General features: G+C 36.3%; 1 protein-coding gene across 7 annotated transcripts in view; it reads left to right on the forward strand.

Moving 5' to 3' along the window:
- Nucleotides 1-1888: 1888 nt before the first annotated feature.
- Nucleotides 1889-26717, forward strand: part of kmr (pleckstrin homology domain-containing family A member kramer) — an 89996-nt gene continuing 65167 nt past the window's right edge. For 2 of the 7 annotated variants that reach the window (XM_028320837.1, XM_028320838.1), the window contains exons 1-2: nucleotides 1889-2043; nucleotides 15586-15749. In XM_028320837.1, coding sequence (XP_028176638.1) covers nucleotides 15664-15749 — 86 coding nt within the window. In that variant the 5' untranslated portion in view covers nucleotides 1889-2043; nucleotides 15586-15663. The remainder of the gene's footprint in view (nucleotides 2044-15585; nucleotides 15750-26717) is intronic. The other 5 variants (XR_003656860.1, XM_028320842.1, XM_028320840.1 and 2 more) reach the window with 4 other exon arrangements.

Consider the following 26717-nt stretch of genomic DNA (forward strand, 5'->3'; position numbering starts at 1 on the left):
ATAAATAACTAAGCTTTGTAAATTAGATAAGTAACATTTTCTAACAATTTCGATATTTCGCTGAAATTGATTGAATGTTACATCAACTACAGACAAAAAAGAAAAACAGTAACTAAACAGAAATGTTGCCGACCCCTGCGCCAAGTGCATCGTTGTTATGAAAACATCCGCTCTAGCGGGGTGGTCCCTAACCAACCCCAACGCGGGGTTCATCCCCTCGGATTATCTACGCCGTAGTCTCGAGAGGAAACTCGCGCTGAAATTGTGCAGGCGAGATGCGTTTTAATTTTATTTTGTAGGATTGTGTAGCACTAGAAATGTTTGTGCTGAACTGAATGTGAATTTTTTCATTCTCATTACCCGTCAGGAATTAAAAAAACATAGGCGGTTATTACTGAAAACTTTATCAAGATTAGAGCCAAAAGAAAATAGTTTTTCATTCCGATTTTAATTTTTGTTATGTGTAGCACTATTAAGACTAAACAAAAAATTAAAAAAAGCAAAAAATTACGTTTCTCGTGAAAAAGTAGGTAGCTAAAATTTTCTTGCAATTTATTACCAAAGTTTAATTTGTTAAAAAAATTGTAAGCCGAATCAATCAGTGGTGTTAAGTAATATTAACTTTATTTATCAACTTGTACCAATTAAGACTACAGCAAAGGCGTTAATCGACTGTACATACCTAACTACATATTAAAGCGTACTTACTAATCTGTATTAATTGATGTAATAATAAGCACGTGCTGATTTAATAACAGCAGTTAATTAATTACACATAGGTTATGAACACCAAACACCACATTCTGCAACCTTGTTATACTTAGACGTCTGGTATTCGATTTCATTCAGGGAGATGATAAGCTAAAGACTATGGTAATAGGGATGATTTTGCAATAAAATTGTTCAGGCTGATATCTGTTGCCTGTGCCACAAGTGTGGTCAAAATGACGTGGTTGAATGTTGGTTACATTCTACAGGGTGATTTTTTCTTAACTGCAAACGTCTATTATGTTTTATAGCTTATTATTATCTTAATATTACCTGCTCTATCAATTCTGTGGGAACGTTTCCCTCCATCTTTTCACCACTACAAGTTCTTCCTTTTAATAGATAATCGAGTAATGTTGATAAATATTTACTGTTGCAGAATTTGCAGCGGAGTTTAAACAAAAGATGATGGGGTAGACTGTAGGGGCAAGGACAAATCAGAAAACATTACAGATCTACTTTAATAATACGCCTTTGGTAGAATTATGATAGGCAGGAAATGCGTAGGAAGGCATCCAAGCATCCCTCCTGTACATTTTGTGATGGTTTAATTAAAATTTTGTAACAAGGTTCGTTTTGAGGCGTGCTCACGAACGAGCATTCCAGTTTAAATAAATTAATAACTAATTGACACTTAAGAGTGGGCGTAGATTTATTGCATTTGAATTTGGTTTAATGATGCTTTCGAGTTTCGTGGGAGAAACTAGCCATTTAGTTTTCGTGTTTATGTGTATCATTTCATGTGTAGTGTTAAGTTATATGGTACATTATTTATGTAAATGGTACCTATATTAAGTTTAAGTTCCTTCCTCTAATATTTAGTAGTCACCTGTTAAAGAACTTCTGATAGATTTTACTTGACAAAATAAGACCAGTTAGTTAGTGAAGGCGCCCAATGCTTCCCCAACTCTACGTCCCCGTATCACTAACTCAAACATTGTAAAAAGTAAAACCAAAACACGCTTTCCCGGTTCCCATCAATGCTAACTACGAAATGCGCAAATCCGCGTGCCTAGAAACAAGTTCGGAACATCCCCCTGCCTGTATGGCGGGAAATCGCGGAAAACGCGCGCACGCCTGGACGGGGTGGCGCTCATTCCGTGCCAGAACGCGCGGCGGCGCGCCGCCCAATCGATAAAATAACGCTTCGCATCTAAAAACAAATCTAAACACTCGAATACTACAATCGATCGTGTAGGATGTATTTCCTACTACATCTTGGACATTAGTGTACAAAAAAAGTGCCGGCCGCCACCGCCAAGACCGATCGCTTAGGTGAGTGATAATTATTGGCACGTTGTGATGACCTAGTTACCGGTACGGTTCATCTGAAATTGATGTGTTTAGTGTAATTAGTCTAGCAACACAATGCGGCGTTTAATTTGAGGACTTTTTAACAAATTGCGTTAGACGCACTGTTTATGTTGTGCGTACTTGATAACTCTTATTTCATACCGAATTTAAAACATATTTGTGTAGGCCTTGATTGACTGATTTAATATTTTTGGGCTAACGAGTTGTTTTTCTTGAGTTACCTACTGAAAAACTACAGTGTAAGAAAAATAATTATGTAGGTAAATAAGGCTGAAAGTGAAAACACGCGTAAAAATGATTAACTGCGTCGCAATTTACGGCTTGTGTTGGTTGAACTCTAGTAAAATGGTAATAAAATACCGAACTGGACCTGAAACATTTTCTGGGAATTTTTGAATTGCTTATTTACAACTGTAACTGGGTAATAAACGATATTTTTCATATTTTCACGCAAGGGATACTCGAATTTCAGCCACCAAGAGCTATCTACGTATAAAATTGAAAATACTGCGTAGTTATAAAAGGAAAAAAATATGTAAAGGTAATATTGTCACATTTGTAAGGGTCAACTCGAAAAAGCTTTTTCGCAAGTAAGTTACATTAATGGTCTTGAATTTTACATACCTACAATGATATGTAGATACTGTATCATATCTCCTATAAAAATTAATATAGCAAAGAGTAATACACTCAAGTATTTCATAAGTTTTCTCAACAAAATTTTATTTCAGAAAAGGGTGCGCTGTCTTTTTACACGCTACGCATATACAACGTGTCCCAAAATTCAAGGATAAGCCGGCGCCGCAGGGTGGACATAGTCATGACTGCTTTAGGAAAAATAAGAAAAAAAATCTATCTCAATTATTTTTTAAGTTACACAATAAATTATGAAATTCGTCGAAAATTGACACCCCTTATGATATTTTACATTACCACCACTACAATTTTTCAAATACTTCAGTTTTTTTGTTTGTATCGGCAACTTAAGTAGTGCTGCTGTCCACCCCAATTCTTAAAACCCTCAGAATCCTTGCAGTTTTTACACAAAAGTTAATCAAAATATGATATTTCCTTAAAATTTTGAACGATTTTTACTTACACTCCACTTTGACTCGTCGTTTTTTAAAAAAACAGTATGAACACTACTGCGGCAAGTTTTTTATAAAGTTGACGCAACTATCCAAGATTCCGAAATGGTATAATACTCTAAGAAAACTAGTCGCAAAAAAGATATGCGTACCATTTTTACAAGCATTTCGCTTGTAAGTTAGTATGAGATAAATCTTGCAACTGAATTTAAAACCAGTTCTCTTTAACCAATTGAGCTGAAATTTGGTATACTTGTGTAAGTACGATGACAATGCAATATTATGGTACCATTGAGCTGGATGGAGTATGGAGGTGGCCATAGGAACTCTTAACGAAACGGCGGAATTACATCTAGTTTGGGTTCGTTGGACTTGTCTTTTCGAGCACTTTAGTGCTAGATGATGTTCAGGGTCCTGATGATGAAGTCAAGAGGTGGCAGGAGCTGGCCATAGGAACTCCTAAACGAAACGGCGGAAGCTTATCGAGTTTGGGTTCGTTGGATTTGTCTTTTCGAGCACTTTAGTGCTAGATGATGTCCAGGGTCCTGATGATGAAGTCAATTATAATTTTCAAACGAAGTCAAGCTTGTTTTTAAATAAGTTTTTTTTATTACAACTTTATTTTAAGCTTTTTAGTTGTTTCTCAATCTCATGGCCTAAGTGCTCGGGAAGACAAATCCAACGAACCCAAACTCGATAAGCTTCCGCCGTTTCGTTTAGGAGTTCCTATGGCCAGCTCCTGCCACCTCTTGACTTCATCATCAGGACCCTGAACATCATCTAGCACTAAAGTGTTCGAAAAGACAAGTCCAACGAACCCAAACTAGATGTAATTCCGCCGTTTCGTTAAGAGTTCTTATGGCCACCTCCACACTCCATCCAGCTCAATGGTACCATAATATTGCATTGTCATCGTACTTACACAAGTATACCAAATTTCAGCTCAATTAGTTAAGGAGAACTGGTTTTAAATTCAGTTGCAAGATTTATCCCATACTAACTAACAAGCGAAGTTCTTGTAAAAATGGTACGCATATCTTTTTGCGACTAGTTTTCTTAGTGTATTATACCATTTCGGAATCTTGGATAGTTGCGTCAACTTTATAAAAAACTTGCCGCAGTAGTGTTCATACTGTTTTTTTACAAAACGACGAGTCAAAGTGGAGTGTAAGTAAAAATCGTTCAAAATTTTAAGGAAATATCATATTTTGATTAACTTTTGTGTAAAAACTGCAAGGATTCTGAGGGTTTTAAGAATTGGGGTGGACAGCAGCACTACTTAAGTTGCCGATACAAACAAAAAAACTGAAGTATTTGAAAAATTGTAGTGGTGGTAATGTAAAATATCATAAGGGGTGTCAATTTTCGATGAATTTCATAATTTATTGTGTAACTTAAAAAATAATTGAGATAGATTTTTTTCTTATTTTTCCTAAAGCAGTCATGACTAGGTCCACCCTGCGGCGCCGGCTTATCCTTGAATTTTGGGACACGTTGTATACATACATATAACTATACACAGTAGGTAGGTCATTAAGTTTCAATTTGCATAGATTAATATCTATAAAATAATTAGCTACAACCCTTAATTTATGGTTGAAAAAAAAATACGACGTTAACATCCCCCTGTCAAATTGGAGTGACCCTGGGCGCGTGTCCCTTTCCCTTCCCCGAGCGACCAACTAACTGTAGTAACCCACTGTAGTAGGTATTTTCTCAATTTAGACTTTATTAATACTTCCAACAAGACGAAAAGGTAGATACATTACATAGGCAAGTCATGCATTTTTAAACCAAGATTTAGGACTCTACATTTAGCATCTGAAAATTCGTCTAAATGTAGCCATGCATTTGTAAATTCTCAGACGTACGCTAAGCCAACTCTACCTACATAGGGCCTCGATTAATGTTGCCAAGTCTATTTGGATGCACGGCAGTGTAGTGCCAAGTTTAGCCGGATTAAGTAGCTTTGGGTAGTTATCTTGTAAGCTTAGTAAGCTACTCTGGTCTTGTACGGGGAGTATCTATATTTTTTAACTTGTTAAACCAAAACGTACTCATCCTTCATTCTACACTGAAATATTGTAGTTAGTAAGTTATTAACCATCCAAACTACTACGTTTTGGAGTTTTTTCTATTTTATACAGTTTTAGTCCTTCAATGACGTAGCAAAATAAGCCGATAAGTTACATAACTTTAATTTACTAACAGGTAAGTACCTAAGTTAATCATAGATTATGGACTCTTAGGTAAATGGCTGCTTTCTTAGACAATTTTCGGCTAGGTAGTACTCATTAGCTTTAGTATGTTTTGCATTGTACGTTGAAACACTCATAGAGATAAGTAACTAATCAAATAGGGACGTTATGAAGTCTCACAATTCTATACTAAATAGTAGAGAATTATGAGGGCATTTCTACGGGGACGACCGATCGACCTACTGGGGCGAAAAAAGTACCTTTAAAATTGAAGTACGGACTTGAAAAAAATCACACGTATTTATAGGACTCTTGACTTGATGGAGAGCATATTTAGAAGACCGCCAGGTTTTACATCTCGCCTTGAAAAAATCCGAAAGTTCAAAAACGGGCGAAATTTGGCCTAAAATGGAGTGTCCGGTTTCCAGAATTTACTCGTTTTTGCTTCATAACTTTTGAAATAATAACTTCCTTATTATGAAACCCACATTCACAGAACAAGGGATAGTTAATAAAGCTATATAAATGAGTTTCTTTATTGCAAGTCCTTGGGTTTTAATACAGTAACACATTTAAATTTTGTCCGACGTGTGTGCCTCAATTCCGTGATTTTTACTTTTGTGCTCCTATATCACTAACAACGCACAATACGAACACCCACGCCTGATTCCCATAAACTAGCAGTTGCACTCGAGTGGTCGAGCAGTATAAAAGAGGGATCAGTCGCTTTGAGGAGCATTTTTCAGAGGTTTGAAATCACTCAGAATTTTTGGTCACTGGTCATTTCTCAAACCGGTGTGCGACATTAATAATGTTCATGAAGTATTTAATGAGATTACTGCTGAATTAATTAAGTATTTAACTGATATCTGCCATTACGTTTGGTAGAAATCGTTGTAATTTATAATATTTTCGAGTAATTTGATGAAATGTGGTAACACCTGGTGCCTTGTTGTATTTCAGCTATTTGAGTGCCATTTTAATCGTGTACAAACTGACGTCCGATATAATATCTTCGGTATAGTGTCAGGTCAATCTAGCTCTTGGGTTTTGCAATATTTGTTTTATGTTTAAGGTTAAGAATAAATAAACAAAGAGACCCTGTGTTATGTATTTATTTGTTTTATTTAAATAAAATTAAAATAATATATAAAAATTAGGAATTTATTATAGTTCCTTATTAAACAATTAAACATATTGATTAGGATTTTTGTTTTATTCCATTGGTATTTCAGACACATAAACCTAAAATGAACCATCTAACTAATAGACCAGCAATCAGATATCAAAACGTTTTAAGTATTTATTATATTAATTATTGAAATACATTATGTATTTCTTCATAATGTCATCAATTCTAAGTTTGCGGAGCGATTTTTATATTTGGAGATTCATTTCTCAATTCCGTGATTAATTTTCTCAATTCGGTGCTCTCTCAATTCGATGCATAACATTTCTCATAAACCACTTCACAATATTTAGTGACAATGCTATTTTTACATTCAGAATGGAGTAACATTTATTTTTTTGTATTGAAACTACTTAAAAAACTAAATATAAATTTTAGCACCGAATTGAGAAAAAATACACCGTACAGTAGAAATGCCCATGAGACGTGCCTATTTAGGCACCGCTTAACTTTACATACCGAATTATGTAACATATCTCCAGAGAGCCGTTTAAACCGGGATGTAAAACATGCGACAACGCGGGAGCAAAAGGTTCGGGTATCTTCCCGAATTGCCAAGTCGAGTCGTTGACCGCCCGGCGCCCACCCTCTATGCGTGCCAGCCGACTCGGCATACAGAGGAGAATACTGTAACTCTGGTTCTCAAACTTGGAATTGAAAGCCCCTAGGGCGTAAATTAGGCTGAGACATGAAATAGATAACAGAACGAATATAAAAACTTTGTCACCCACATGTCTTTGATTAACATAGTAAATAACTTTCGACAAATAAAATTTCCAAATCATGTAAGCGAGAGCAACGAATAAGTGCTCGTACATATAAACAGGTTACAACATCGCATTGTGTTATAAAGTCGTAGGTGAGTCGTCGTAACGTGATAATCTACGTCGTATAGTCGTAGGTGCGACGTCCTACCGTCAACATCGTAATATCGTGTTTAGCGCTGCGCTCTCGCAGAATCCCAAAATGTCGAAATTGAAGAAAAAAAAATCAACATTTGTGATGTAAATGATTACTTGATACCTTTTTTTTAGAAACATCTTCTCAATAAGATATCTTTGTTTCCTTTATGATGATTAGTGAGTGTTTTGAGTAGGTAGGTACAAACATTTTGCTTTTAGCGATGGCCTTTTGTTTGATTGATGTAAAACATTCATGCCAAGGCAGGTTAGGTGCGTGCTAACTGAACCTTGTTAAGACTACGATACTTACCTACTACTGACACTACAATGGCTACAGGGTACATAAAATGCGTGAAATCCAAATACGTGTAGAGGTACAGGAACTTTTTAATTACTTTAAGGGGCTGGACAAATAAGTTTGAGAATCGTCAAAGCACACAGTAGGCACACACTGGGATTGGGGACGGAGGGTAGCGTTTGCAACTTACGGACAAAATAATGGATTTCGCCTCTTAGTAGAGGTATTGTTTTCTTCCAAGTTTTCAAGAACTTTGCGTTTTCCTTTATTATTGCAAGAAAGTGCTCGCTGGCATTCTACGATTATTCTTAGGTAAATCGGCAACGTGATTTATCTTTTATCATTCACTTCACCTTCAGAGTCAAGTAGGAAATATGCGTACCTACTTATTGATGAAAATCCGTATTTCGATGATTTTATTACTTTGTAATGATTTTGGGGAAGAACACCAAATTATTTTTACTAACTACCTACCTAGCTTCTGCTCGCAGCTTTAAGTGAATTTTAGTTTTTAAGTCACTTTTTATTACGTGCCTTTATTCCTTCTTCTTTTAACTACTATTTTGTGAATGTACTCATCCTACTCCAAAAGCAATTTTTCAAATTAACAATGGTTCAGTTTAGACATGAAAAGTAGAGGCAAACAGACAAAGTTACTTTAATAATTGTATCTTTATAATAACTGTTCCCTAAGCTACTAATATTATTAGTAGCTTAGGGAAGAGTTACGATACCAATAAAAATAATTTTATTCTGCCAGCAGTACCAATAACGAATATTAAACGCTGGGGTGCCAGACAGATAATTTAGGCCAACTCGCTGTCATTTGGGATATTATATTATGTACCTATTCTATAGCCTTAATCCGCTGTGCTCTGAATTAATATTTGCGATTAATACCTACCCTTAATACTCTGTGAACCGAGCAATGATAAATTGCCTCAATTTGTATGGGATTTAAAGCCTAATATGTAGAGTTTATTACAACTACATCATTAAAATGAAATAGACCCAATATGCTCTAACAGTTATAATATAAGTATCATTTGGCTTTCAGTCGAGAAAAACATTATCTACGTTAGATGTTAATAAATTCATCACAAAGTTAAACCACAGAAATAATAATAAGTACTGTGAAACACACAAATTAAGATTTGGAATAACTCCGTATTTCAGGGGAAAATTATATAATTAATCCACTAAAGTGAATGTGCGTGCTTTCAAGAGGCAATTTAACGTAAATCCTTTCTGCTCATTACAATTAAAACATAAATAGGCTTTCACTCTTTACGAAACGTACCCGTGTCACAAGAGGTTATATCATAAACAAGAGGTGTCGAAACCACGGGCATAAATTAAGTAGGTGTGTTATAGGATTTTGGGCTTTATGGGGTTTTGATAAGAGTTGTGGGAATGGGACGTAGCTGAGCTGCATCGCCCTTCAGTGGAAAGCTGTTTACCGCGTCAAGTCGACCAGTCGATAGTACCTCGAGTGGTGTGACGAGTAGGGAAGCTTTGTGGTGCCCATGCTTCCGTAGATAGTATTAAAATCTGAATATTCATACGCGAATACCAAATCATGTAAACAACTTCTTGCAAGAAAGATGCAGTTTTATTACTGATTTTAAATTTTAAATATGGGAGCAACATGATCTTTGAACAAATTGCGGTATAACAGTCTCTTCCACTTAAATAGCTACCTACTTAGATAAGTTAAAGTTATGTTTACTTCGATATCACTTATAGAAATCTTGTCTTACCTATCCTATCGTAATCTCTTGCAAACTGAGTTGCGTTTTGCGTATGCTTAATCAAATATTTATTATTTTTAGCTAAAATGTTTTATGGCTCAATTAATTTCTTACTATGTGGTTATGTAACGCTACACTTTTGTTTTGTTTCAATTAAGGTGTGGCCAGGTATGACGATGAAAGTATGACGAAAAAATAAACATTCCCCGTAAATTATACTTTTGTGCAGTAATTATCGGATTGGTTACGGTTTTTGCCCATACACTTTCCAATAAATCTTTAGACGGGTCTTTTATAAAATAAAAACTGAGAGTTATTGTTCAAATTCTCGTTTGATTCTCGAGAAACATTGACTCAGAGGAATAAAAAAAGCTGTTCTGCATCACTGGTTTTAATTTTCTTTCACAAGTATAAACATAATCATTATTATAATATGCAGACACCGGGCTTGTAGCTTTAAGTAGCTAAATATGTAGTCGAGTCATTACGATACAATAAGCGTGTAATATTCGACTTCACCCTTTGCTTGGGGCACTCGAGCTGCACGTCATGTCTCTTACCACAGTGAAATAAAACTATCGATCAACTTGATTATTATGTACATTTAGCAATAGCTACATCTAGAAATCAAGTAGTATGTAACTACAGAACCTTTGACAAAAGTGAATTACCTACTCTCTCATTGACCGATATAAAAATATGTGATTTGTCTTATTTGAAAAAGCTCCACCTAAACCCGTAAAAAAATCACTCAACTAAAAATGGCTTGGAATTCAGGAGTTATACCCATGTTAGTTTTACTCGTAGTTTCTATTTCGACTTGGGGAAGTGATGACGTGTGTGGGCCAAATTACTAAATCAATAGACGCGTCGTGCTCTATTATTTGTCCTCAGCAAGGCGAGACTTGTGGAAACCTTGTTGTACTAAGGTACCGCTAACTGTTCGGTAGGGTCACTTTCACTTAGCCGGTCGCGGGGCACGCCCATCACTGATGAATGTACCTACATCGACGCGGACCTAATTGCTGTCTCGATTGGATAACTATGGGAAGAGTTGACGCTATAATAGTTGAGTTTTCACGAGACTGTAAGGAAGTTTGGATCTTATGAAACCATTTTTTTACCGTCAAGAAAATGCATGGAATTGCATACCCACCCACCAGCCGCGGGGGTAGCTAGTGGGTTTTGTTCACCCTACTGGAAAGATAGGGCCTACCCACTAAAAACCTGACTGTTTCGTTATGAGTCCTATGAGTGTGGAAAGCGGGACATCGCCATTGGCTATTGCCTTTAGCATTCGTCCGTGTTCCCTGTTCGATTTCTGCTCGCTTAGTGCAGCCTCACTTGTATCATCTTCTACACTGAAAAAACTGGTTTGGTCACTGCTTATACAAAAAAGTGACTTGCGAGCTGGAGGTTACTACCAACTACTAACTTTGGTAATGAGGAATAAAATGTTGTGTAAAATAAACAAACTACTTTGATGTTAGCTAAACTTGGTTTGGTTATAGGTTAACACTCAGTTCGTAAGTCACTATTTTCGTGTAAGTAGCAACCAAACACTTTTTTCAGTGTAGGATCTTAATCCTTTCCTTCGCCATCGAGCAGCACGCAGGACACGCGCCGCGCCATCGTAACTTCTTTAATCCTTATGAAACCAAAATTCAGCGTTGTGACCTACATAATTTGCGGGTCACGACATAATGCTGAGTAAGGTCAAGTCTTATTATGACGGACGCGCTTACGATATCGATGACGTTGCTTGGCTTATCCTGGCCTAGATATCCTTCTTTTTTGTTTTCTACTTTGTTTTTTACTTCTGTTGTGGGTTATGCTTGTTTTTTTCTGATGACCCATCGTAACAAATATTAGCTATATGTATATAGATAGTGCAAAAGGACTCGGTTAACCTTAGAAGTAGACACTTGGTAGGACTCGAAAAAGGAGACAAACGATCTCAAGTAATAAGTAAGTGGTTTGGCTGTCATAGTAAACATCATCTCAAGACTCCAAAAAAATTAAGAATTTAAGCTGTAGGCACGCTTTAATTTTTCCAGAATGATTTTATCAATCAAAATTATTATTCATAGTATACCAATTGAACCTAGCAAATATTCTGGAATACAAAACAGTTAATTTAATTAGACCTTCAGGCTATGTTGGATCATGAAGCTTATCAAAATGTTTGGGTTGAAACAAGAAGATAAAATAGAGGGCTTTTTACTTGGGTATTAATTATCCTCGTCTAATGCTATATAATAGTTAGCTTTCAATTTTCAGTAGGCGCTTACTTGGTAACATGGCATGTCCCATCCATCAAAGCGAAAAACTTATTTAGATACAATAATTGCTATTTTGTCTTTAATTTGTCTTCGATTAGTTTTTTGGAGGTATACTCGTAATTATTACATACTGCTGAAAAAAAAAATTCTGATTAGCATAATATTTGCCATTGTAGTGTCAAATATAGGCAATAAAGTGCTACATTACAAATTATTGTAAACTTTAATAATTAAACAATGAAGAAAAACTTACGGCTCTACTTTGCATTGCGTGCTTAAAATTGCGTGTTAAATTACTTGTAGTAGAAATGTCCTATTTCCATTTAAGAATTCAGTTTGTGAATTATTTTGTGAAGTTTTAGATTAGCTAGGTATGAACGACGTAGGAATATAAACACTGGATTGTTAGGTAATAAAAATGCTAGATATAACTAGTAAGATAAGCTAGTGGCTATAAAGTCAGCTAAAACAAAAAAATATTTTATAAAGGAATGCTGTTATAAAACACAATTGTGAGCTATAATAGCTAGGTTGCCCCTTAAAAGCACGTAACTTTTCTTCAGACGATTTAATTTCTTCGGGTCAGGGAATTGGTAGAAGTTGAGAATATTAAAATAATCGGGGATAGGTTGGATAAATTCTTTTTCTGTTTGGTTTTTCTGTGATTTCGTCCTTGAAAAGTGTATTGAAATAGGTAAAATAAGTAATAATCAAGTGAAAAAAACTTAGCGGGACTTATTAAATTGGATTATCAGATAAGAAAGTAGGTATAGCTAAATATCTACATTGGATTAAATTGGTTAGTTAGAGGAGATTTTAGGAAATACTATCTAAATAGGAGAGAATACTACCTAAGTCTCATACTTCTTATTTCCAAGTACTTAATGTGTTCATGGTTCTACGAGCAGAGCTGTTATGGCTAGTATTTTTTATTCGACGGCCACGGGAAATAATGGCAATAAATCTGATTGAACCGTAATTCCGAAGACATTATCAAATTCAGAATCCGCAAATGGCCGAAGGGGACCGGTACCTCGATTGGAGGCAGTAGAGCGCATCAGCCGATGTCAACCGCTACTTGGACGGTGGCTATTACGCTTCGGAAGCTTCTTGTGTAACTTTTGCAACGATATTAATGCTTATCTACTTACCTATCAATAAAACGGTTATTGTGTCGTGATTACCTTACGGGCTTCTTTATTTGCTACTTTTGCTGTCAATTCTAAGATTCTCTTAAGTGTTTAAGAATTGACAATAGGGTTACTTTTAAAACCTGCAATGATCAAAACATGTACATGGCGATTCTCTGATTTTGGACTTTCGTGTCGAGAGAGTTCACTTCATTTCCACTAGAAAATACCACCGAGGTGGATTTTCTATAGAATATACGTAAGGACTATTATTAGGAAAGAGTTCATGTACTAAAATAGTTTGGTCCCAAGAGAAAGATTCGCCGACCTTATAATAATGGAATGCAATATATCAAGTTCCCAACTTTTAACACCTCGGGCTCTTCGCCATTATTTGTTGTGAAGTTTATCTTCAAGATAGAGTCCGTATTTGGTAATGATATTAGAAAGTGGGATTTGAAGTTTGGACTCTGATTGTGATCTCCAGGTGGCAATCGAAGCACAACTGAGATGTATAAAGTAGACTCTCTTTTGCACAAAAACTATGGTGTGGCGTGTAAATAGTACACACCGTGCAGGCGGGATCTTACTCGGGTCCAAAACTTCCATCCCAAATAATTTTGTCTGCAGAGAAGGATAGCTGTTCCCATTAACCTCTCGAGCCGATCCTGGGTCCCCTTCTGCCAGCTCGACCACCGCTGGTACCGGGACACTCATGATCTTGCTCATGGAGTCTTGGTGTTATGCCAATGAATATGTATAATATTAGTGATTCTGTTACTCAGGGAGATTTAGTCTAGACTCTACCCGGGTCCAGACTCAGAAATCTGTAATTCTGAAAACAATGCGTTGCCTTCAAACTCATAGAAGTAAGCCTACTATTTACATTTTCTTTATAATTTTAGTTTATTTTGATTGCGTAATGTTTATGGTGCCTTTCAGAGTCATGCCTCTTGTTGAGTGATCACTACAAATAAGGATTAAGGTTGCAGTAAACTTTTGATGCGATGACTTTATTGAAGTTATAAAATGCTCGTTTGGTTTTAAGTTTATTCTTTTGAATGTCTGAAACTTTGAAAATATACGTGTTTTCTTATAAAACCAGTAGGCAAAAGTTTAAAGTATAGTTACTAAATCTACTAAGAAACTACTAAGAAATACTAAAGCCGTTAACTTCTAATAAATCAACCGTGACTTTTCAATTGGAAGAATAATTCGCTTTCAAGGATAATAATAACTCTTTTATATTTCGTGGAAAGAAATGTTTCAGTATAAGTAGTTAAGCAGCAGTTTCTTGTTAGAATTTTTATTTTTTTTCAGTTTAGTAAAATTTTCCTCGCTTTTCTGTTTAATAGCATATTTTGGTGTTTTAGGCTGGGTTGCACAAACGTCAAAAATCTGTCTAACTCCATACAAAAAACACCGGTTATCGTTATAGTTACGGTCAACTCAGCCTTAAAGTGTTAAGTCCTATAAAGTGGCTTTTCGTCACAATTAAAAGAAAGATTTTTCTTTGCCTGTTCGTCACAATACTCGTAATTTTGACAAATACTTAAGTTTTTACGACGACTATAAACTGTGGAAAACTGGCAAATGCCGTTGCTTGCCGCAGCTTCACATTTCTGCGGTCGAAATTTATTGTTTCCGCCCTCAAGAATTCTGAGAATGAAAAGTAACACTACTTTTATTGTAATTCCATAATGTAGCGCATTGAACAATAATATTGTCATATAGGAAATTCTATAAGAAAATGTAAAGCTCTAGAGAAATTAGCTACTACTTGTACCTACGTGTATGTCTAACATTAGTAGGTACATTTTAGAATCGTTTTAATATAGGTTATGAAAAATTATGCCATTTTTGTTCTTCAACTGATTTTGCCCGCGGCTTCTCACGCTTTGATATATTGATCCGCCACAGTCTATCGTGAGTGTGCGATCAAAAGCTAACATGAGAAATAATTAAGTACCATTGTTGATCTAAAGTACGTTTTATTATTGTCTGCCTACTTAACTACCTTGTCCCTTCTTGTTAGACTAGATCTAGAATATTGTTCAATTTAAAACTGATACAATGGGAATTAGGTAGATAGAGAAAAAGCATCGTTATGATTTTGAAGAGTTGTTCAAAATGTCGCACTGTCATTGTATCTTTTGTCCGCATCCGCCGTATTACCGGCATGTCGAACTAAAACAATCGAGAATGCAAGTTCCAATTAGGGTGTATTACCATTGTCACCCTCCACAACGCGACGTAGACATAATATGGGAAGATTTAGAAGGCCCACTACATAGTTCGCATGTAATAAACACCACGCTGTAGTAATACTTACCTAGTAACTGAACGAAGTTCAGGTCATGGTTCAGGTTTTTGTAGCACGCCTGGGTGTCTCTATTGTGCTTTTTAGTCTCAAATGAATTATGAAGCTGTAACAATATTATAAGATTTCTGATAAGATTATGTAAGGTTTATGGGTTAACGTTCAAAGGATTTCATACCAACAATAACAGAAAGAAACATGGGCTAAATCTAGTATATTTATGTGGGCTTACTTAACCTACCTTACAATACCCAGCCCATCGTAACTCCATAATAATTTCACTTTCATCTAATCCCAATGTTCGGCGTACCCTATCACGTTGTAATTGGCAATTTTCTCTTGCAGACATTACCTTGGCGAGGCTGCCGGTGATATGGGGAACCATGGTGTTGTGAAGTGAAACTGTAGTGGTAATAAAAGAAGATGGCGGCGCCAGCACCAGCGGCGTCGTGCATGAGCACCGAGCATGGCTGCGTCATGTTCGACTGTCTTGTCCACCTGTGGGAATGGTAAGTGGTTTTTATACTAGTAATAGATGTATCCGACGACCTCATGAAGGAAGCAGGCAGGCGCTGGATGCAGGCCTCTACCAACCGGCATTTGTAATCATCGGTGGACGCATATGGCTAAAATGATGATGATGGATGATGATGAATAGATGTAAAGGATCTCTTTTCTTTGTAACTTTGCGTTTGCATACAGAAAGATAACCTTATCATCTGGTAAAGAGAAGTTGCTTCGGTCCAAAAAACAAACCAACGCTTAAAGCTCGATTCAATCTAGTCACAGGTCAGGTTGGTCTTTAAATGTTGAAATTAAACCAATGAAAAGCGCATCAGTCAATCTACATTTGAATTTGAATCACACTTTGAGTTTCGTTACGCACCTTAATCTTCTTAATATGTTTTTGAATTATGTAAATCAAAAGTGTTTACCAGTTTGGTTGAATAGTTGAATGGAGACATAATTTTACTATTTCCAATAGCATTTGTGGAACGTAAAACTTCAAATAAATACTTACCTTCATAAATAAGTAGGTAGTTGAAGATTTGAAAAGACAACTAACTATCTATATATATAAAAGAAAGTCGTGTTAGTTACTTCGCTTATAACTCAAGAACGGCTGAACCGATTTAGCTGAAAATTGTCAGGGAGGTAGTTTAGAGCCAGGAGAAGGACATAGGATACTTTTTATCCCGTTCGAAATTTTAAAAAAAGTCTGCTTATTTATTGCCATTAAGGCAGAACAAAGTTCGCCGGGTCAGCTAGTTTTTTATAAAATGTGCTTAGGTATTATCATTATACCTACTTAGCGCTCAGCAATTTCATCATACTCATGCATGGGTATAATAAAATATTACTTTTCCGTGCTTCGGACGTCATATTAGTATTCCCAGGTGTACTTAGTTGTGCCTAGGCAGACCTTGGGCGACTCGATAGTAGAAACATAAAACGAACAACATTCTAACGGCAATATATGGCCGGCATGATCGTCAAAGTTGCAGCAATATAAAGTAATCATATATGTAGAGTTTGATATCGACAAATTATAGGAATAATAAAATGCTATTTAATTAAAACCCATAAAATTAATTTATTTTCTTCAAATTGACCTTGTAAAGTACTTTTACACGTCCCAGTGTTACTTTAAACCTGTCACTACTCCGGGACATTACATGGGCCAGTGCTGACAAGAAGCAGAGCAAGAGACTCAGTCACCTCACATTAGGGGAAAGTAGTACGAGTTGATCCCCTGGGGTAAGATGATCTTTCGCGATTGTGCTGAAACCACTAACGTCATTTAGTTTCTTTCACTGGTAAAACATAGCTCTGGACACATCCCCGCCTCAGTCAAATCGTAATGGTGGCGTGAGCGATACATCGAATTTGACGAGAAAAAAGAAAAATTGTGTACTTCTGATCTAAAATAGGCATGACTTTGAGCTTATGTTACTTTTATTCAAACAATGTTAAATGTAATTACTGTTGTCGTTAGGCTTTCTATTATGTTTAATTTTAATATTTTGGCCATAAAAACGTAGCCGCGTACTTGTAGATTATTTTAGCAAATATTTAACAAAAAGTGGGACTTGGGTCAAGATGATCCCTTCCTATATGTACGAGATGATCCCTGGGAATTAAAATAAAAAAGTCAATGGAGTAGGTAAAGGGAAGTGAAATAAAAGAAAGAGAACTTCATATAACTCACCTGAGTCTGAAGAAGAGAAGGAGATGATACTGAGTGGCTGTACTGAACAGAAAAGTTTTCAAGCGATACCAATTAATGTGAAGGATGGATAAAATGTTATGCATGTGGAAAATGGGGCCATAAAGCATGTGCTGGGGTAGAGGGTGATGAAGCAGGTGAATTTATTTGTGATATATTCAACACAGCTCCAGCCAAAAAGCGTTTCAATTATTAAAACGCTTTTTAGCAGGTACTAAGAAAGAATCAGTTATTTTCGTTATTTAATTCGTAAATGTTTTTCTTTTCTAACTTTTTAACGATTTGTTCGCATAATTAGGTACTCCGAAAGGAATATAACCAGAAAAGAATAGATCATAGAACAGAATCATAGGGATCATCTTACCCCTACCTGGGGATCATCTTACCCACAGGGGTGTACAAGATGATCACTTTGCAATGTTTTGCAAAAAATGAAATATTTTAATGAAACCTCAATTAATTTCTGGTTTTGAGTATAACGAAAGTTGGATAGATAAATATACTAGTAGTAATCGTCTTTATTTTTTGGTTTACCTTAAAAATATGTATTTTACAGCGATTCCCGCTTAAGGGGATCATCTCGTACTACTTTCCCCTAATTATCCGAATCAGTGTTGCCATGTAAATTGAACTGATGCAATGTTGCCAACTTGACATAGTGATGGAGAATATATTGCTCAAAAATGTTGCTAGTTTAAAATAGGCCTTAAGATTGGTCACTTGCCAATCCGCATTGCGCTTGATTGGTTGAGTCTGTCAGAAATTTAGTTTTTTACACCTAGTAAACGGAAAAATCATTAAAATTGACTTGAAACTTCTTGGTTGCAAATTAAATTAGCGATTTTTAAATCCAATCTGTGCTGAAATTGATATTCCTTACTCTACCATTAGAGTCATGGGATTCGTTGTGAGTGTTTTACGTAAGTGAACAACGTTATTTTTGTTCATAAACTTAATGAAGTCTACGATGCTAATAAAGAATAAGTGTATAATAAATACAGCAATCCAACTTCAAAGGAAATAAAGAAATTGTCCCGTTTATAAGGAGAAACCGTGGAAAAGTAATCTGCAATATTAGCTATTACAGCAATTTTACAATTTCCGAGTAAGGTGCCACTTAAGAGACAATTGCCCTGTCCTACTTATTATTTTTTCTATGAACAATGTTATTATTATCGGAAAAATTTTGGTGGCATATAATACCACGACAATAGAACAATAAGTGTTATTGCATCGTTTAAGCTCCTGAGAGGTCATTGTGGCGTCTTAAATGCCACGACCATTGCAAATTACTACTATTTACTGCAATAAATAATGCCTATTGATGCCTGCAGAATTATAAATGGGTTAAAGTTTATTTCAAGGATGTTTTGTTAGTTTTGCACGGTTATCTTTATCGTAATACAAAATCTAATATAAGTAGATACTTGCTCAACAATAAATATTGGAGAGTTTTGCGTCGCATTTTCGTAATGTTCAATAACCCGTTTTGCTAATATTAGTGCAGAGTATACTCTTATGTTTAAATGAAGTTATTATGTTTATCCATAGTGATACGAGTACATAATACTCGATATATCACATGTAATATTAAGTAAGTATCTCATAACTTATTTTATGTAGTGTGAAAGTCTACCTATATGACGATGTCATTACGATTTTCTTTCGCAGCTCATTACTTATAGTAGATTTACCTCACTTTCCTCAGCGAAACCGCAAGTTGTTGTTAATCTATAGTAAGTTATAGTACAACGAGAGGAGAAAAGTTTCTTCACTGGTTCATTTAACACAAAAACAACAATTCCTGCTTCTGTAGATATAATGTTTGTGTTTATGCCCAAACATTTTAAATGTGATGTGCACCAGGATGTAGGTACCTTGAAAGTAACTATAGAACGACACACATTTTGAAATAGTTTTGGGCAGCTTCATTATACGGTAATTGAAAACTAAAGGCAGAACGTCGTTGCAAAATTAACTCCCGGAGTTTTTCTTAGATCATGAAAATGGAAATGTAAAGAGGTATTTTCATTCAAGTCTCGAAAACTTTGACTATTAATTTGTACTAGCTTATGCCTGTGGCTTCGCGCGCGTGAAATTTTGTCTGTCACAGAAAACTATCGCGCGCGTCTCAGTTTCAAAAACGGAATAAAAACTATCATATCATCAAATTTTCTCTATGTTACGGTCAAAGTGAAAAATGTAAAAATTATGAATAATCGCCGGTTATTATGAATAATTACCGCATGATTTGGTAAATATGATTAATATGAGGTCATTTATGTGTGTGTAAAACTAAATAGGCGGCTTAGAGGTGGCCCAAGGGCCACCCCCGCCGCACCTTAACCTATTTTTCACTTTAAATCAAAACATTATGTTATAGGTATCATGGAAAAGTAATATTATGCAAGAAACATTCCAAACTCATTATGCCAAATTATAGTAATATATGATATCAAAACGTTTGGCTGTACACGAGCACGTACACAAGATGTTGTTCTCTTTTATGATATTTGATAGTACTAAGTTTCAATATTAAATAATCTCTGTTTAATGTGATTAATTTATCACTTTTACCGCGACTGTCGGTAATTATTCATAATAACCGGTTATTATTAATAATTTTCAATTTATCACATTAACCGTAACATCTATACCAAATTTTATCACAATCGGTCCAGTGGTTTAGGCGTGAAAGTGTAACAGAGTTACTTTCGCATTTTATATTAGTAGGGATGGATAGTGTGCGTAATAGCAGCTTAATCGTTAGTTACTTGATTGCATCCGTCGTTAAATGTGAGAAAACTATGCAGAGAGAAAATGCACAGACGTAAAGTGCATGTTTGACAGCCCCGTTTAAAAGTGACAACGACAGGTAATAGGCGACAATTTTCTAATTGCGGTTTCGAGAAAGTGTTAACGAGACATTTTTATATCATGTTAACTTAATCCGCAATAAGCTTAGGATATAGTGTCGAATCGACACGAACGGCCCCTGAAACACGATATAATTTGGAATGGAAGCCCGAACTTGTATTTTTTTTTGAAAAATAGAATATCTGTATAGGTACTTATTGTTTCTTGTATTGTGTTACTAAAACTGTGGCAACTTATGTAGTTGGGAGGGTTGTTATTCTCCAACAAAAATATTAGTTTTCATGTGCTGTTGACTGTATCAACTGAACTAACCGATTTTAAATGTAGAGATTTGTTGTCTTGTCAAATAAGCAAACTTTTTTAGGTCACCTTTTGCCTATGTATAACTGTCGTTTGACGGCGTTGCTGTAAGTACATTATGGTGATTTCACGTGAGTCAAGTTTGTGTGGCATACAAATACTTAGTGATTTCCAGCTATAAACAATCCTAACACGTCATCTCAAGAGACAATAATTATTTATTTATACGCTAAGTGTGCCTTAAGTTACTCACATCCGCCGGCGAATGGTGGAAACCTGAGTGAAAACGATGTGCTTAGCGCTAGTTAAGTGTCGCGGTTTCAATTGAGATGTCACACTTCGTGGAAAGTCGATGGTAAAATATGTGATGATACCTTTCTACGGCATGTGAATGTGATATTAGAAGAGAAACGTTGCAAGACAGCAAAAGCTATTTTAAAACCAACCCTACCTTCATAATCTGTCACAAATTCATGTTCAAATTTATGTTAGTCAAAATTGTACTTTATGTCTTTTTATAAAACATGTTTTACATACCTAAATGAATATACCTAAATAAATAAACATAGGTACCTACCTAAATAATAAAAACGTTTACGCGAACTGAACATTTTGGGCGTCACAACGACGTGGCTACAACAATATCTTACCCAAGTTAAAAATGGAATTAGGTAAATCCTTCACAGCTCTACCATTTCGACGACACTTCAATCCAGCAATAAATCGCATTAAATTGCATTAATACGTCGCATTACTCACAAATCGGCATTATTTCAATCAATGTGTCAGATTATGAAGCCAACCAGCTAGCGCGGCTTCGGATCGGCGGATCCACTGAATCTTTTATGGCGCAGGTACACTATGCGGGGAAGTGATCGAGACATACAGGGTGGAAACGATAAGTGATCTCACTCGATTATTTCTAAACTATACAAGATATCGATAAACTGGTTACTGATTCTGAAAAAGCTTCACGAGTGGTTGGAATACATTTAGTATGGAAGCTGGAAACACTTAATTTTCGGATAGATCCAGTTTATTCTGAAACCTAATATTGATATTGTGTGAAAGAGCTCGTGAAGTACTTTCAGGATCAGTAACCAGTTTTTCGATATCTTGTTCAGTTTAGAAATAATTGAGTGTGTTCAGTTATCGTTTTCACCCTGTATTGTGAAAACAGCACTTCAGTTAGGTCGCCCATACTTCGGTGTACATTCTCGCGCTTCAATTCGACCCCGCATAGTGTAACAGCGCCTTTACAACCTACGCCGCATATGTAAGGGCGTATCAATTTGTTATTCCAGCGTGTTTGAATAAGCGATTGCGGTGCCCGGGAAATTGATTTGTATCGGCGTTAAAAAATACCCTACTGTACGGTATCTAACTGGGGATCTATGTAAATCTAACAGACAAATCAATCAAAAGGCTACATACTATTAGGGAGGTACTCGTAACACGATATTTCAAGTGCTTTATTTTGCGAAGCAGATAGATGTTCTTACTGGATAACACACAAAAATGACAAGGAAAAAACTGAAACGATACAATTTTATTTATGTTGACTTATCGCTAGGTAGTGATCTCTTTCAAACAACTCAGGGAGAGGACAGACAAAAGGATTCAAAATTGCATACTATTTTATAAGCTTAGTTTTATTTTCATAGATTGTATCAGTTTAGTAGAGTACGAGCATAAGTATTATTATTATAATGCAAAGCTTTTGCTTTATTACGAAATGGTGATAAATGATAATAATATACTTGTACATTAAATGCGAGCACCCGTGCATGAACGAATAATAATGAACATAGCCCAGTTTAATCGATTAAGCATCTTGTATTGATGACCCATGGACCGTATGCTCTGCCTTGATCGCTTGATTTGTTAGGGTAGTAATATGTCTCGAATCGGTTGAATAACTCCTTTATTGTGTCAGTTGTTAACTTCTTTAGTTTTAAATTTTCTTAAATTATATCTTAAACAGTGGGACATCCACCCACAAGGTGGACCAACGACCTCATAAAGGAAGGCGCTGGATGAGCCTCTACCAACCGGGCGATGTGGAAATTTGGGGGAGGCCCATGTTCAGCAGTAGACGTCCTATGGCTGAAATGATGATGATGATGATGATCTTAAACAGTAGTAGGTAAAAGCTTTGAGTCTTTAGTCAAACTTTAACCTCTAGGCTACAGAGTGCTCTGACTTAATAAATCAATGAGGCGTCCTGAGCTCAAACTGTTCTCCTGTACTGTATTGTGCCTAAAATTGGTCGTAACATTAACTGTCCCGTACAAAAGCTGCTCACAACTTCCAGAGCTGTACGTTAAACTAAATTACAAACTAACTTGTACAAAGAGAACTTTGCTTGTGCGACGTGTGGCGTTCAGTTTCCGACTACGCTGCTGATACGTCAGGCCTGTCGGGAGAGTTACATTTCACACATGAGGGCAAAGCTCACGATACGTTGCGGCGCCGGAGCGGTGTCGCTGCGTCGTCATACATTTCTATGGCGGGAACACGCGCGAGCGGTGCGGTACCGCGTCGCGCGATTCGGAGAAATCTTTGCGGTGCCGCAACACATCGTATGCTTTGGCTTTGATAACTAGCAGAAAATTAATATGCTCATGTTGCCTATGCTAGCCTACTTACAGTAAAAATACAAAAGGGACTTCGCCGAGGTGCTATGACATCTCATAACTGCCACTCATCAGTGGCAGTTCAATTTCCGCGTCAAGTTGCATGAATGCAGCGTAGTATTCTTGTTTGTTAGGCTAGTTAGTTCTGTAGCAGTAAGCTTTAGAGACTACATGCATACATGTTAGAATGGGGCAGAATTCTTTCAGTCAGAAGCCACGATGAATATATTCGATTAAGGTACGGTCTTGGAGTCAATACACCAAGCCCTAGTTTGTGTATGAGCATTTTTCATGGATACGCGAGATAGGTAAGAGGCACTGTCCTTTAGGCAAAAAATAAGCCATCGTCTTATTTTGGTCCTGAAAATTTTGATTATCAAGTCTACCTATTCGTTTGCTCGTTTCAGCCCAATTTCTGGACAAAGGCCTCCCCCACGGATTTCTTTAACGACCTGCCCGCATTCAGGTACTTCCCGCGACCTTTACCAAATTTTCGGGCCACCTACCTATTATTAATTTTATATAAGCGTATTATTGCTACATTATTCTACTAAAGAACCTTGGCTAGCTTCCCGCAAGACTGGCACTTTAGTTTCCGCATTGGCATCGACGCGAAGCACTCAACCGCCGGGGCTGGCTGTCAAGCTCGAGAGCTTGAAAGTTTCTTTGACACTGAGGAAATAACTCGCAAACTGATATTTTATTTTATCTTTTGGTTTATTATACTTATACTCGTACCTAAGTAGTGAATGTGCCAGCCATGAAGCCATGTTTTTGTCGCGATATAAACTCAGCTCAATTTGGGGCTACGCTAGAGCGACTTCAAATTACATATTAATTATGATTGACATTGGGATTTCAGTCATATATTATCCGAAAATAAATAGAGCTTCTATTAAATAAATAATTACTGCTATACCTATGCCTGAGCTCACCACATCTCCTACGAGAGTAAAACCAGTTAGCGTAGTTGTTTGTAGTATGGTACTTAGGTACGCTAACCATTACCAAACCACCTATTGTTATTTTTTTAACAATAAAGAGTACTTTTATTTTGTAAAATAAACATTTCATAGCAAAAGCGGTTTTACATAATTAAGTAGGTATTTGAAGGAAATCTGCTGGTTTCCAGGAAAATGGAACTGGATTATTCAGTGGAAAATTCAGTTTAATACTCGAAATGCGGTCAAAATTTTATAACATGCTCGTCCAGAGATTTATGAGTAAAAGCATAGTTATATGTTGCCGTTGTCTGTCCGCTGTTTAATATTTCAGAGCGCCCTTCGTGAGGGAAGCTTGCGTTATATTCCCACGATATATTATGTATGGCGTATGTGTATATTACTCCCGGATATTTTAAATTTCATAAGGGATTTGGGGGATATTATTTTCTGTCGTGTAAAATTGTGGTGTATTATAAAATCACACTCAATACTTAGGCTGGGTTGCACCATCTTACTTTAACTTTGACAAACGTCAAAAATCTGTACACCGGTTATCGTTATAGTTACGGTCAAAGTTAGGTGGTGCAACTGAGCCTTAGTTGTAACCCAAGTATAGTAATTAAAACCTTTATTATGGAGAGTTTAGAATACATGTAAGTGAACAATCAAAAATATGCAATATCTAATTCAAAATTATTATTACACTAGCGGCCGCCCGCNATCTAAATTAAGGCAATATAATGTGAAAGTTAAGTATCCAGTGTTTTATTTATGAGAATAGATCGACCGGCCTCTAATAGTAGGAATTATTTCCGATTTAAAAGCTAATTCTACTGGACTAAGAGGTACTGAGATCAAACAGTTTTTGGGCGGGAAAGTGATTTTGGTTACGCTAGTGTGGTTCCGAAGACCGTATCCGTGAGCTTTGGTTCCCAAACTTCACTAGTATGTGACTATGCATCAAAGTATTTTAACGGATTATTATTTTTTTCGTATTTTTTGTTTGAAATACAGTGTTTTAATAAATGAATTATTATTTTTTGTGAATGGTTTTCGTCAGCCTTTACAAGAAGTGGATGAGTAAAATGAGACATTAAAATATGTGTCACACAAGAAATGAGCAGTAGTGATGGGGCTACGGGCTCATTGCAATATTTCAAAAGTTCAGATTAATGAGAGAAGTTGCATGAGAAGATCAGTCAAACAAGGTACAAATCTCGTGAACTTATGGTGCATAGTATCCATTCCATAGTAGCATCCATTCCATTAGTATATATAGTGGTCATTCCATAATAATGAGGGTTCAATATTATTTATTTATAACTTGGGAACCGCTGGCGTAGTCATGCAAGCGTCACGATTGACATCTTTTGAAGTCGAGTAAATATATTGAGAGTTCTTTAAAGAACTAGGTTACTCGATAGAATAATTTACTAAACAAAGTTTTCCACATTTTAGATCTGATTTGGATCTCTAGGTTATTATCTTGGAACAACTTTTTTGCTAGGCATTTACTTAATCATTTTTATCATAAAACACTTTATACTGAAACTATTAACTTGGCAAGCAAAACAAGTTAACCGTAGTCTTGGTTGTTTATAAGCGGTAGCGGGCACGCTAGCGTGAGCTGGTAATGCCCATGCATTAAAGGAGTCTTTTAACAAGGAGACTTTTTTTGTCGTCAGAAAAATGCATATAAATGCATACCCACCAGCCGCAAGGGTAGCTATAAGTGGGTTGAGTGGGGCTCTCCTTACCAGAAGGGCAGGGCCTACCCACTAAAAACCTAATTGTTTCCGCTGTGAGCCATATATGAGTGGGGAACGCGGGACATCACCATAGGCTTTCCTAGTCGATGTAAAAGTCTTCTTGTAATTCAGACTTTTAACAGCCGATGGTATGGTCGAGCTGTTAATCAGTATGAACAAGAATGAATGCCGACCAAACTATTGGCCACCAAAAAGTCACTCTTAGTCTACGGGACTATGAAGTCTTTGTAAAGGCTGTTATAGTTAAGCATAACGTGCTGTCGCCTAGACTGTAGCCTTCATTTATTTATTTATTATTAATGCAAAACACTTGTAAGCTGGATGCAGGCCGCCACCAACCGGCCATTGTGGAAATCATTGGGGAAGGCCCATGTTCAGCAGTGGACGTCCTATGGCTGAAATGATGATAATGATGACTTGTAAGCTCCAAAATGCTTCCAAACAGGTTCAAAGCGCTTACAAGCTGAAAAATATAAATCATTCTCTACCTCTACCTGCTATGTTTCGCCTGTGAAGCTGTTCCGTGGCATCAAGTTACCGCAGCCATATTCTAGGTTAATGACGTCGTGTGGACCCTAATGAGTTAACTACGGCCAGTTAAGATAGATTGAAAACGTAATAACTTCATTTAGTTGCGGTTAAAATTATTGTAGTGATAATCAAATATCCTATTACTTAGAGACAATCACCCAACTTCTTATGTAGTCATTAAACAGTAAGTATC

Source organism: Ostrinia furnacalis, unplaced genomic scaffold (genome assembly GCF_004193835.3).
Source record: "Ostrinia furnacalis isolate ACB-3 unplaced genomic scaffold, ASM419383v2 OfSCF7454, whole genome shotgun sequence".
NCBI lineage: Eukaryota > Metazoa > Arthropoda > Insecta > Lepidoptera > Crambidae > Ostrinia > Ostrinia furnacalis.